At 49.4% G+C, this 13,690-nt stretch overlaps 1 protein-coding gene across 1 annotated transcript in view; it reads left to right on the top strand.

Moving 5' to 3' along the window:
* Window positions 1-1,052: 1,052 nt before the first annotated feature.
* Window positions 1,053-13,690, top strand: part of LOC135094886 (uncharacterized) — a 36,774-nt gene continuing 24,136 nt past the window's right edge. The window contains 13 exon segments of the mRNA XM_063995362.1: window positions 1,053-1,211; window positions 1,996-2,160; window positions 2,500-3,418; window positions 3,646-3,773; window positions 4,179-4,288; window positions 4,822-8,676; window positions 8,827-8,927; window positions 9,208-9,312; window positions 9,903-10,130; window positions 11,223-11,349; window positions 11,623-11,686; window positions 11,787-11,882; window positions 12,874-12,942. Of these exon segments, the coding sequence (XP_063851432.1) occupies window positions 1,170-1,211; window positions 1,996-2,160; window positions 2,500-3,418; window positions 3,646-3,773; window positions 4,179-4,288; window positions 4,822-8,676; window positions 8,827-8,927; window positions 9,208-9,312; window positions 9,903-10,130; window positions 11,223-11,349; window positions 11,623-11,686; window positions 11,787-11,882; window positions 12,874-12,942 (6,009 nt within the window). The 5' untranslated portion in view covers window positions 1,053-1,169.

The following is a 13,690-nucleotide window of genomic DNA, read 5'->3' as shown; positions in this document are numbered from 1 at the left end:
TTGAAAAGTCTATATATTTTAACTTAAGAATAATAACAATAAAAAATGGAAAATATGATCAAATTTTTCAATAAACTTTGTTACTTTGCAGAAATAAACAATTCACAAAAAGTAAAAAAAAAATGTTGAAACCTTGACACGAATAAAACCATTGGAAAATCCATCCATTTTGAATTAACAAGAATAAAAAACGCTTAGAAAATATGAAAAAAAAAAAATCAAGACACCACACACTCTCGGAGACATTACAGGCATCCCAAACTCATTCCCTAAAATATTTATATGTATATTTACGGCAAGACCATACTGTATCCTGTGGCGGACCACCACTGAAAACGGTTTATGTAAGTTTAATTATGTTATGTACGATATGATTACAGTAGGTACAGAATACTGAAGAGATGTTAGATGAGAGATCAAGGAAAAGGAAGATGTATATTAAACAAATAACAGTAAAATTAAAGAGAAGCCCAAATAAAGTAAATATATCCCAAGAAAAAATATTTACGAAAGAACACCTTGCATACAAGGAATTTAAGTTTAAGGTACAGATGCGATTAGATAAGGATAAGATATAAAGAACAGAAAATGCATAACATTGTAGCAGGCAAATAACAAAAAAAGGTAAAACTTCAAATAAAGTAAACATATCTAGAGAAAAAAAAAAAAAAAAAAAAAAAAAAAAATATATATATATATATATATATATATATATATATATATATATATATATATATATATATATATATATATATATATATATATATATATATATATATATATATATATATATATATATATATAGCCAAACAACCTGAGTAAAAAGAATTGAAGTTCAAAATATAGTGAAGATAAAGAATGACATAAAGAAAATAAAAATGCATATTACCATATTAAATACAACAAACAAACAACAAATGAAATCCAAATAAAGTATGTCCCAAGAAAAACGATATGTGGTAAAACACTCTAGGTGAAAAGAATCAAAACTTAAAATACAGCACAAATAAAGGATCTAACCCTAATAAATAAGGATCGGAATGCAAAATGGCGGTCGATGAGAGCGAGAGAGAGAGAGGGAGGGCGGCGTGAGTCACAAGAGGAGGAAGAGCAAAGCAGAAGAGCACAGGACGAGCATAGACGGACGTAGAGACTTTAATTTAAGGAGCATGTGGGCCAACCAGACGTGGGCGACGAGTGGCCCGCCTCAGGTAAGCGAAGGAGAGGCTTAGGGATGAAGAAGAAGGAGGACACAGCAGACAGGACGTGGAGGGAAGGAGAAAAGAAGGGGGAATGAATAAGCCTTGCCGTGTGTGTGCGCTGCCATTAATATTTGAGTTAGGCGTGTTTGCGTTTGCCCCTGCTAGCTGTTTGTGCGTGCGTGTGTGTGTGGACCCCCGACGCTGTGGAGGACCTGTGTGTAGTGATACAGTGATAACAGGATACATGCCCTGTGTATTGATGTACCGCTTGTGTGAGGGACACGAGAGATTCACGTGAGGAAATTTTCAAAGACTCTTATGATAATATTGACTTGAGCTGTTTTATTTGTACCGTATGAGAAATCCTGCTGCAAACTGGTCATCACATTCACTTACTGGCACTCGTGGAAAGTTTGGGTCCCTTATTATCCAATAGAGTGAAAGAATGCAGTAGTGAACCGTACTGCTGAGTTATTTGCTGATCAAAGACCTCATCTTGAAGGGAAATTGGTGAACACCGTGGCCAGGAGTGTGTTGTGTTGTTGGAGTGTTGAGTGTGACATCACCAGGAGGGGCAGGGAAGGCGTGGGGTGGGTGTGTGGGTGGTGATGCCTGTGATGGGCTGTTGTGTTGCTGGAGTGTTGAGTGTAACCACTGTGAGAGGAAGGGAAGGCGTGGGGGAATGTGGGTGATGATACTTGCTATGGAGAAGTGTGTAATGATAATAATAATAATAATAATAATAATAATAATAATAATAATAATAATTGACGGCTTCTTGCATTCATTGCAGGGCACCATGAGTCTCCTGGAACAGCAGGCACAGCAGTATGCAGCCCTGCAGCAGCATCAGCAGTCATCAGCAGCAACACAGCCGCAGCACCACCACCAGCAAGGCCAGCAGGGGCAGCAACAGTGGCAGCAGGGGCACAGCCCCTGGATGTGGGGGCAGGCAGGGGTGAGTCGCATCAACACCTGAACTGGAATTTGAACTTGTGGGGCAGCATGAAAGGGGGGAGGGGGGGCAGGACGGGGCACTCTGTAGTCCTGCTCCTACCCTGGAGTGAGTGCATGTGGTGGGTCAGGTTGGGTTGTGTCTTCAGGTTCAGATTCAGGTTGTTGTCAGCAAAATGTCTTTTGCATTGGCACTTCCTTCATGTTTCTCTTCCCTCTTGTTCTCTTTGTGTGAGTGAAATATTAATGATGTAGCAAAATGACTCTTAAGCACACCTTGAATCAAGCTTCTTGATAACGTGAGCATCTCTGTGTGTGTGTGTGTGTGTGTCCGTGTCCACAGATGTACGGCATGTACGGGATGTACGGAGCGCCGGCAGCGGGAGGCAGCGGTATGATGCCTCTCATGGGTATCCCAGCCCCCACCATGGCCCCGCTGCCTCCTGGCCCACCACCTGGCCCTCCCCCACCAGACTCAGGGAGTGATGCTCCTCCACCCCCACCCAAGGAACCCCCTCCTCCACCCCCACCAGAAGAGGATGAGGAGAAGAAGGCATCACTAAATAAAGCTGCTAAGGACCCCCCGCCACCACCCCCCCAGGACGGGCTGCTGGGCCCTGTGCCTGGCCCGGCCGCCGCCCTGCTGCCAGCCATCAAGCCCCCCCCGGCACAGGAGGTGAAGGCACCACTGCCAAAGACCACTCCTAAGAGCACCCAGAACTGGAAGAACTTGTCCCCTGGCCTGCTTGGCCCTCCCCCAGGGCCATCACAGACCTCCAATGCAGGCTGGAGTGGCGCTCAGGGCCAGTCGCCGCAGTCCACTGCGTGGCGGGCCGACAACAAGAACACTGCCACCACTACCACCACCACCACCACCACCACTTCCTCCACCACCACACCCACCATCCCCAAGACTACTACCACCACCACTACTTCAGCCAGTAACATGACCATTAACACCAACAAAAACACCACCGCTACCACCACCACTGCCAATAACACCAACAACAACATAAATAACAACAGCGGCAGCAACATGAACCAGAAGGTAGGGCAGCAGTCAGGCGGATACCATTGGCCGCACAACCAGGGTCACAACATGCCAAACACAAACCAATCTGCAGGCTGGATGGACTGGAGCGTGCCGCCGCCCAACCACCAGGCAGGATGGGACCCCAGTGGCCGAGGACATGAGCCACCCAAGCAAGGAGACATGCCTAGTATGGGGCGCGGGGGCATTCACTACCCTCCTCCTCCCACCAGTGAGTGTGTGTGTGTGTTGGTGTGTCAGGAAGAAGGTGTCATGTTAATCAGTTTGACTTGTACATTGGTGTATTGAAATGTCTCTAATTTTTGTTGATATTTTTTTACTTCTCACATTGGGCCTCATTTATTCACTTGGCCGCTGCCTCTCATATGAAAAAATAAATGAAAGTAAATAGATATATGTAAACATTTTCATGGCTCATTTTTCCTCGTCTTTTTCCAGGAGGAAGAGGGCGTGGGCAGCCGTATGGCCCAGGGAACAACGCACAGCAGGGGGCGGGCCGGGGAGGACCTCCACCGTCACCATCAGGAGGAGGTGGAGGAAATAAGCAGCAGGAATTTGACGAGTCGGTGAGTAGTCTTGTTATTACTACTGAGGATAAAGTTACTGAATCTCTACAATTTACACCTTAATGCATTAGTTTCAGTTATGCTTTTGATGTTTAATTTTTAGCTTTATATTCATTTTTATGGCTTACATGTTCCTGTCTTTTAAGAAAATGTTTTTATTGTAAACCAAGACTGCATGTTATTTGTTTGCCTCCTTATCTTTAACTTTCTTGGGAAGTAAACCTACAATTATTATTATTATTATTATTATTATTATTATGAGGCAGCATTACTTGTTGATTGACTTCATTGAGGGGCCTTTGTACATAGTAGTAGGTGTACACACATGCAGCACACCACAGGAAGATACATGGCAGCTTCCTATAGGACACACAGACACCTATTCACATTTATTTTTCCCCACAGAATGATGAAGACTTGAAGGAGTTTGATGTACAATTTGCCAACTGGGAGAAGCAGTTTGAGAAGTGGCGTGACGACAACAAGAACCACCCCGACAAACAGGCATTGCGGCGGTGGGTATTCTCTCTCTCTCTCTCTGAAAGAAATTAATGCAGCAGGTGTACAAGCATCATATGTGGAATAAATTTTTAGAATAATTTGGAAGAGTAGTCCAGTTAAGAAAAAAATATAGGATAAGTTATCTGTGTGTGTGTGTGTGTGTGTGTGTGTGTGTGTTTCACTACGAGTATTGTTTGGTGTTTTACAAGTTAAAGTAGCCACAGCATGTCCTTGTTTGCTATGGTTTGCAGAAACACACACACACACACACACACACACACATACACAGCATTATGAAAGATAAGTGACAAAGGTGGATCAGCTTTAGCTATCTGATATCACAAAAATGTAAGTGTTGGGTCTTGACTGTTGTTTGCCTGACACTTCCTGAAGGTCTTGCCACACACTAACATCTCAGTGGTGGCATTGGACATTGCACCTTAGAATATTAAGCATAATACTTTTTATGAGTTGAAAGACACACTGGATCTGTGAGTAACATGTGAATAGGACAGGTAACTTTGAACCTCTGCTGACTCCCACACAGGTATGAGGAGGAGTGGACCACCTGGAGAGCACAGTTACTTGCCAAGCGAGAGGACATACGCAACAAGAAAGCGGCCAAGTTCAAACAGCAGCTGTCGCCCCAGAAGGCTTCTTCCTCCAGCAGCACTGCCACCACCTCCACCATCACTGCCACCACCACCACCACACCACCATCCTCCACCACCACCACCTCAACCAGTGGTGGTGTGAATGGTCCAGACGGCCATAACAATGAACAGGGAAGATTTGGCCCCAATCAAGGGCCAGGGCCTGGCCAGCACCAGGGTCAGGGTGGTTTTGGTCCTAACCAGGGAAGGTTTGGGACAAACCAAGACAGATTTAATCAGAACCAAGACAAATTTGGCCAAAATCAAGATAGGTTTGGCCAGAATCAAGGACAAGGAGCTTTTGGTCCCAACCAGGGACAAGATTTTGGCCAAAACAAAGGCAGGTTTGGGCAAAACCAAGGACCTGGTGGCTTTGGCCAGAATCAGAGCCCAGGAGGATTTGGACAAAACCAAGGGCCAGGAGGCTTTGGCCAAAATTCAGGGCCAGGAGGCTTTGGTCAGAACCAAGGGCCAGGAGGCTTTGGTCAGAACCAAGGGCCAGGAGGCTTTGGCCAAAATTCAGGGCCAGGAGGCTTTGGCCAGAATCAAGGACCAGGTGGCTTTGGTCAGAATCAGGGGCCAGGAGGCTTTGGCCAGAATCAGGGGCCAGGAGGATTTGGCCAGAATCAGGGACCTGGTGGCTTTGGCCAGAATAATCAGGGACCCGGGGGCTTTGGCCAGAATCAGGGACCTGGGGGCTTTGGCCAGAATCAGGGGCCTGGGGGCTTTGGTCAAAACCAAGGGCCAGGCCGGTTCAATCAGGACCAAGGGCCAGGTGGCTTCAATCAGAACCAAGGGCCAGGTGACTTCAATCAGGACCAAGGTCCAGGAGGGCTGGGACAGAATCAGGGGCCAGGAGGCTTTGGCCAGAACCAGGGGCAGTTTGGTGATGGCCAGGGCCAAGGAGGCTTTGGACAAGACCAGGATATGAGAAACTTTGGTGCCAGTCCCAGACAAGGTGGATTTGGCCAAAACCAAGGCAGGTTTGGCCAGGACAAGCCAGGACAAGGCCAGGACCCAGGACCAAATCAGGGCAGGATGGGATTTGGCCCAAACCAAGGTCAAGGGGAGTTTGGCCCAAACCAGAACCAGAGAGAATTTGACAAAGGTCAAGGCCAAGGGATGTTTGACCAGAACCAAGACAAAGGGTTCGGCCAAGACCAGGGCCGAGGAGGATTTAGCCAGGGCAGGGGTCGAGGGGACTTTGGCCCTGGAAGAGGTCGGGGAGACTTTGGTCAGGGGTGTGGCCGAGGTGACTTTGGCTCAAACAGAGGTCGGGGAGATGATTTGGGCCTGAGTAGGGGTCGAGGCGACGACTTTGGCTCAAGCAGGGGAAGGGGAGACGAGTTTGGGCAAGGCCGTGGCCGTGGTGACTTTGGCTCAGGCCGTGGCAGAGGGGACTTTGGCTCCGGCAGAGGTCGAGGGGATGACTTTGGTGCTGGCAGAGGCAGGGGAGATGTCTTTGGCTCAAGCAGGGGCAGGGGGGGTGACTTTGGATCCAGTAGGGGTCGAGGAGATGACTTTGGGTCCAACAGAGGTCGAGGAGATGATTTCAGCTCCAACAGAGGTCGAGGAGATGACTTTGGCTCCAATAGGGGTCGAGGAGATGACTTTGGCCCAAGCAGAGGTCGAGGAGGTGACTTTGGGTCCAACAGAGGTCGAGGAGATGACTTTGGCTCCAGAAGGGGTCGAGGAGATGACTTTGGCTCTAGTAGGGGTCGAGGAGATGACTTTGGCTCCAGTAGGGGTCGAGGAGATGACTTTGGCTCCAGTAGGGGTCGAGGAGATGACTTTGGCCCAAGCAGAGGGAGAGGAGGTGATTTTGGATCCAACAGAGGTAGAGGAAGTGACTTTGGCTCAAACAGAGGTCGAGGAGATGACTTTGGGTCCAGCAGAGGTCGAGGAGATGACTTTGGGTCCAGCAGAGGTCGAGGAGATGACTTTGGGTCCAGCAGAGGTCGAGGAGATGACTTTGGTTCAAGCAGAGGGAGAGGAGGTGATTTTGCCCCTACCAGAGGGAGAGGAAGTGACTTTGGCCAAGGCATGGGCCGCGGCAGTGACTTTGGCCCAAGTCGTGGTCGAGGAAGTGACTTTGGGTCAGGCCGAGGAAGAGGAGGTGACTTTGGGCTGAGCAGAGGTCCAGGAGGGTTTGAGCAGGATCAGGATCAGAGGGACTTTGACTGCAGCAAAGAGACTGAAGGGTTCGGCCCGGCTCAGGACAAGAGTGACATGGGCCTCAGCCAAGACAGAGGTGGATTTGGACAGTCTCCTGGCCGGGGGGGCTTTGGCCAGTCGCAGGGCAGGGGCAGCTTTGGCGGGCCGCCCCATGGCCGGGGTGGCTTTGGTTCAAACAGAGGAAGGGGTGGATTTGGTCAGAACCAAGACAGAGGAGAATTTGGCCAAGAGCAAGACCAAAGTGACCTTAGTCAAGATGGGAGTGAGTTTGGGCAGGGCCGTGGGAGAGGCAGCTTTGGACGGGGCAGGGGCCGAGGAGGGTTTGGCCAGAGCCCAGGACGGGGTGGATTCAGCCAGGGACTCTCAGATCCCAAGCCGGGACAGGACAAGTTTGGGCAGAACTTTGGCGAAGGTGGCCAGGATGAGTTTGACAAGGACCAAGACCAGAAGGAGTTTGGCTTCGGCAGCGACCTGGGAAAATTTAGCCCCAGCAGTGCACGGGGAGGCCGTGGCCAGTGGCATGGCCGAGGGAATTTCCATCAGGCCGACCAAGGCCCAGAGTTTTGGCAAGTTGGCCTGGATGACCCTGGACAAGACAGGAGTGGTGGCCAGTGGCCGGGGTCTGACCGGGACAGCTGGGGCAGCCAGGGCCGTGGCAGGGGTGGCAGAGAAGGCAGGGGCAGCTTTGGTCCCCTTGGTCGAGGACAGGGACCACAGCAGCAGGAAGAGGAGGAACAGAGGAGTTACAGTCCAAGGGGAGGGGGCCGGGGCCAGGACCGGGGTGGTCCCAGCAGGCCTTTTGGTCCGAGGGGTCGAGGCCGTGGAAGTTTTGGCTCAGGTGGCTTTGGCCAGGACGACCCACAGTCCCGGGAAGACCTCATGGACCCAGACAGGGGCTTCCCTGACCCCAGCCAGCGGAACAGTGACGGAGGAAACTTTGGCCAGCCAGGATGGGGCCGTGGCCGGGGCTGGGGCCGGGGCCGAGGAGGCCAGGACAGCTCCACTGGGCTTGATTGGGAGCAGGGACCTCCTGGTCAGATGGACCGATTCCATGGGGAGAATGGCCAAGGTGGCCGAGGCAGAGGAGGCCCTGGCCCGGGCCGCTGGGGTGATGATGACATGGACAAGATGAATCGTGGCCCAGGGGGATGGCAGGGGGAGGGCTGTGAGCCCAGCTGGCGGGGCCGAGGAGGAGCAGACTGGAGTAGATTTGACAGTGGCAGAGGAGGAAGAGGAAGGGGCGGCCCTGGGGAACAGGGTCCAGATGGACCCGAGTCCCAGGAGTGGGGCCAGCGTGGCCGTAACTCCCAGGGCTGGGGCCAGAGAGGTCGTGGCCGAGGCAACACAGACTGGGACGATTTCGGTCGTGGCCAGGATGACCTTGGTGGGTTTGGCCGTGGCAGCAATGCTCAGGACGGCCGCTGGGGCGGTGAAGACAGGGGTCCGTCCAGAGACATGCCGCCTGGCCGGGGCCGAGGTCGAGGTGGGCCGTGGCTGGGCCAGCAGCAGGAAGACAAGTGGCAGCCGGAGAATGGTCAGGGTGACAACCCACCGTGGAGGCCGCCTGGTGATAGGTGAGTGACCACCTGAAGTTCTGTTTGAGTGTAAGATTTTGTTTTTAAAATATGATAAGTGTTACATTGAAGATCTCCCATGTTTTCTTTATTATTAAAGAATTTACTATCCTATATTTTGTACAATTAACTTTTCCCTGGTTGGTGCAGGGGCTGGGGCGGCCCACAGCAGCAAGATGATGATGGGCCGGGCTGGGGGCGTGGTGGCCAGCGTGGCCGAGGCCGTGGCCGGGGCATCCTGCCTCCACCTGGTGAGTGCTGCTGAGGCCATCACCCGCTTCCTCCAGTGTCCATGCTGGAGTGTAGTTCAGTATCAGATTTGGAGCAGAACGTTTTCTCTGGAAATCTGGTTTTGTCACTTCATTTTTGAGTCTTGTAATCAATAAGTAATTAAATAATGGAGATTTCTCTTCCCAGCTGGCAGTCAGACCTATGTATTGCTTCATTGCCTCATGTAGTGTTGAGTGAGCATTGAATGCCTCCACTGCCTGTCGTGTCTCACCCATGCATCCTATGCTGTGCTTCCCACAGGCCGTGGCTGGGGCCGAGGGCGAGGCGGTGGCCGGGGCGACGACTGGCCCCACTCAGAGGATGAAGCAATGGACCGCCGCGACGGCCCGCCAGGATGGAACAGAGGTAGGCACACACTACCCGGGGTTGTGGGGCGTCACTCGGGTCAGGTCAACTCTGGAATTAAGTTGCCTCTTTTTACCGATAAACTTAGTGTGAGTGTTCAGTGAGTGAGAGGCTGGCTACTGCAGTGGGCACATCCACGCCATTCCACTCCACGTGTATTTCCACACTCATGGCTCTTTGCAGCACCTAAGATAAATAAGTAAGCCTGTAGGAGGAATTAGAAGGCTACATTGGTAGATGTGCTGGGAAATACTGAGTGGCAAATTGGTGACACTGGTGTTGCATTGTACTGTTTTGAGAAGGAAGGAACCAGGCATCTAAAACACTTAATTGGTAGCTGTTAGTCTAGATGCAAATTATTCATGCCTGGAATGCTTCTCAGCTGAGTGAATGTAGATCAGGATGACAAGCGTTAATTGGTTCCCCTCATTGTTGATGAACATTAGAGCCTTCTCCAAAACATTTTGATTCACTGTTAGTCTGATCACAACACTTTCTGAAACAATACAGGAGGCAGTTGTGTAAGCATGTCCATTGTTGCCTGTGTGTTGTGCTGTGCTGACGACATTATGTATGGCGGTGTGTTGCAGGTGACAGAGAGACCATCCCCGGCCTGGACCTCACTGACGCCCCGCCCAAGGAAGACAAGGCCAAGGCGGGGGCAGGGGACACGGACAACAAGAAACAGGACGGGAAGAGGAAGAGCAGTGGCGGCAAAGATGAAGAAGACTCAAAGGACGGAGCAAACAAGAAGAAGAAGAAGACAGACGGAGACAACAAGTCGGCTGTTTTCCACGACCCACAGGACGAGAAGATCGGTGAGTCGGCAGTGGGCTGGGGAGGGGCAGGGCGGGGTGGCAGAGGAGGGAGGAACCGGGGAGCAGGCATGGACAGGGGCCGGGGCATGGGTGGTATGGGTATGAACATGGGGAGAGGAAGAGGAAGAGGGAGAGGAGGAAGATGGGGAGGTTTTTAAGAGCAATATTGGCTAGTTGATGCTGTTTTGCTCAATGTGTTTACTAGTTCAGGTTTTCTTTTTTTAGTTTCCTGTTTCTGTATTTCTTAATATGATTTGTTGTTGCTTGCCTTTCATTATGTTGACTTTTGTACATAAACCAGCACTTCTTATTTTGTTTGTGTGGTGGTGGTGGTGGTGGACTTGATGAAACTGTTAACCTTGGGATCCTCTGCCTGCCACACCCACTTTTGAATCTCTCTCTCTCTCTCTCTCTCTCTCTCTCTCTCTCTCTCTCTCTCTCTCTCTCTCTCTCTCTCTCTCTCTCTCTCTCTCTCTCTCTCTCTCTCTCTCTCTCTCTCTCTCTCTCTCTCTCTCTCTCTCTCTCTCTCTCTCTCTCTCCTGCTGTGTCCATCCCCTGGCCCAAGTGGGTGAGATGTCATGGTCCGCCCAGTGGTGGATGACAGGGAGGGGTGACACACTGATACGCTCAGTGAGGGCCTTGCATGGAGCTGTTCTGCCATGTCAGGTGGTGTGTGTTCTTCATAGCATTTAGACACTAAACAGTCAACTCTCTGTGATCACTTCTTGTTCTGTAAAGAAAAGTGAGAAAACTTGAAAATATTATGCATCTGTATAAAATGTACGTTTGTGTTATCAGTGTGAACACTTTGATGTAACAAGTGGAAAGGGTTTCTGGTGTTTGAGGAAGGCATAGAAGAAAAGAAAGGCATACATTCATTGAGAGAAGTCAAAGTCACTGTGCATGTGGCTGGTGATGGAGAGTTCTGGGGAAGAAGTACAATTTTTTTTTTAAACCCAGATATGAGATGCCAGTCTGGCATAGAGTGTCTTAGAGTGAAGACAGGAAATAGAAGTTGATGAATGTCCCAGAGATGATGAAGCATGGTGAAGGTGATGGCAATACTTGCACTGTGTGAAGTATGCCAAGGAGGTTGTGTGTGTAACATGGAGGGGAAGAGAATATCACCGCTGTGTGGTGTGACTCGCCCAGAGTGTTGCTGTGTGGCCCATGTTGTTCAGTGTGTGGTGTGGGCCATACAAAGGGCTGAGGAAGTTTGGTGTGGTGAAGGAGTGAGCCGTGATAAAACTGACTAAGAAAAAGTTAAATCTATAAATCTTCCGCTTAAAGTGGAACCCCATCCTGGTATACTAGTAGATAGATAGATACATAGACAGATCTAGCTGTGGTACTTGATGTCCTTGAGTGCCTCCCTCCTGGGGTGTGGCTGCAACACACAGGTGTAGTCATGTGTTAGTCTGTGTGTGCCACTTACCCCTTGAGGTGTTCTCACAAGTTTCACTTCCTCTCCATCTGTCTTCCCACTGTGTAGGTGGTTGGCCCTTACTGTAGCTGCCACTGCCTTACTGTTATGTACTCAGGATGAGGGAATTGTGGTATTAGTGCTGAAATAGAAAAATTTGCCTAAATAATTAAAGAATAGGTGTCTGGGCTGCACCTACTGAACAGTCTATAGAATGAGCCCATATCCTGAAGCCAGTAGAGCCACACACCAGTGAAGCAGAGGTGTACATGTGGGGCCAAGAGTGGTGTGTGGAGGGACACCACATAAAGCTGGGTATTCCTGGTACTGTGTGCACTTGAGGCCACTGGAGCTGGCCAGGAAAGGTGCACCCAGGAGTTAGGTAGGAAGGGATCTTAAGAGCAGAGACCAGTACTGAAATACTCCACCAGGAAACACTAATGGTGGTGGTAATGGTGGTGGTGGTGGTGGCAGGAGGGAGGGCACAAGTACACCTTTATAATGTGCCGTGAACTTTGGCTCAGTACTTTTGCCACCCATGGACACTCAAACATGTCACTTGTCAAGTTGTCCCTGGATGAACCTCACAACAACTGACTGGCCCATCCATATATTCTCAACTTTGATATGTGTGAAATTGACTGTATTCCTACTAGTCTTTTGTATACCAGCAAGACTCTCAACTCTTGGTATCCATAACATGTTACTTTATAAAATACAAATAAACCAGGAATTGAATCATAGTGCAGTCAATTTGCAGCACATTTTAACATTTTAAGGAAGTAGAGATGCAGGCCAGTGAGTTACCATGTGTGTGTGTGGCAAAATGACTGCAGCAAAGGCCATGACAAACAGTGGCAGTGGTGGTGGTGGTGGTGGTGGTGGGCAGAAGTGTACCACAGGGCAGGGTGTGGCTAATACTGGTGTGCTGTGTGGTGGCAGGCAGTGGGGAAGGAAAGTGTTCAGATTGTAAGGAACCTTCCCCCATAAGCCTGTGTGTGTGTGTGTGTGTGTGTGTGTGTGTGTGTATGTGTGTGTGTGTATACCTCTTGCCTACCAAATCATATTGTAAGAATAGTGATGATGGTGGTGGTGATAATGTATCTGATGGGAGTAATTGCAGTGATAGTCCAGTGTTGGGGCATGATGATGATGGTGGTGGTGGTGGTGTAGAAGGTGGGAAGGTATTTGTGGTGGTGGTGGTGGTGGTGATGATGGAGGTGCAGAAGTTGGTGGTGATAATGATTTTTCAATAGTATATTCACTATAGATTTCAACATATTGCCTCTTCAATGTTTAAAAGTTTTGACCCATTGCCAGAGTGGTGAGAGGGAGGCGTGGGGTGTGTTGAGTGTGGTGGTGCCTCACATTGCCTGGGAGTGTGGGAGAGTAGGTGTTTCCATGTGTGTTCTTAAAGAGGTGCCTCTATTCACTCCCATGTACTAAGCAGTTTAGAAAAGTAAGATTATTAGCACAAAAAAAAAAAAAAGGCAGCCCATTGTCAGGCTTGGGCACGGCGCACGTCTCTGGCAAAATCAGTTGTCGGCGGCATTAATTAAGGTAGATACGTCCTTCCTGTGTGTTGCTTCCCGTCACTCTATTATGATGGTGGTCCTCCGCGGCGAGGACGTGATGTGTAGTCATGTTTTTGTTGTGTATTCCTTGACAGCATGCATGTAATGTCATCTTGTAGCAGTGTGATCTCTGAGCCTTGTACTCCTCACGTCACAGTCATGCTGCTCGTTGAGTATTTGAGTCTTTCCACTAACATGGGTATTTAGTACCAAATATTATCAGGTTCACTTTACAAGTCAAAATAATCTGTAATGATGTTTCATAATGACAGTCCACTTAGCTATAGATTTAAGGTTATCTATCACTTTGACAATAAAGCTTGATAAATGCTGCCAAAGTAATACTTTGTACTTTTCCTGACTTCAGAAAATCTACATTTTATTTCTGGTACACAAAGCATCCAAAAATGTTCAGGTTATCTTAGGTTCATGTTACTGAAACATTGGAGAAGCAAAGAGGCGACAAGTAAGTGTTGTGAGCAGCAACTTCCACACAGAGGCAGGGAGGAGCGGGGGTGGAAAGGAGAGCACGGAGGTAGCAGCCTGCCCTGCCGGGGCCATGG

The sequence above is a fragment of the Scylla paramamosain genome, chromosome 47, assembly GCF_035594125.1.
Source record: "Scylla paramamosain isolate STU-SP2022 chromosome 47, ASM3559412v1, whole genome shotgun sequence".
In the NCBI taxonomy this organism is placed as follows: domain Eukaryota; kingdom Metazoa; phylum Arthropoda; class Malacostraca; order Decapoda; family Portunidae; genus Scylla; species Scylla paramamosain.
The sequence above is the reverse complement of the archived record's forward strand: the minus strand, read 5'-3'. Positions and strand labels throughout refer to the sequence as shown.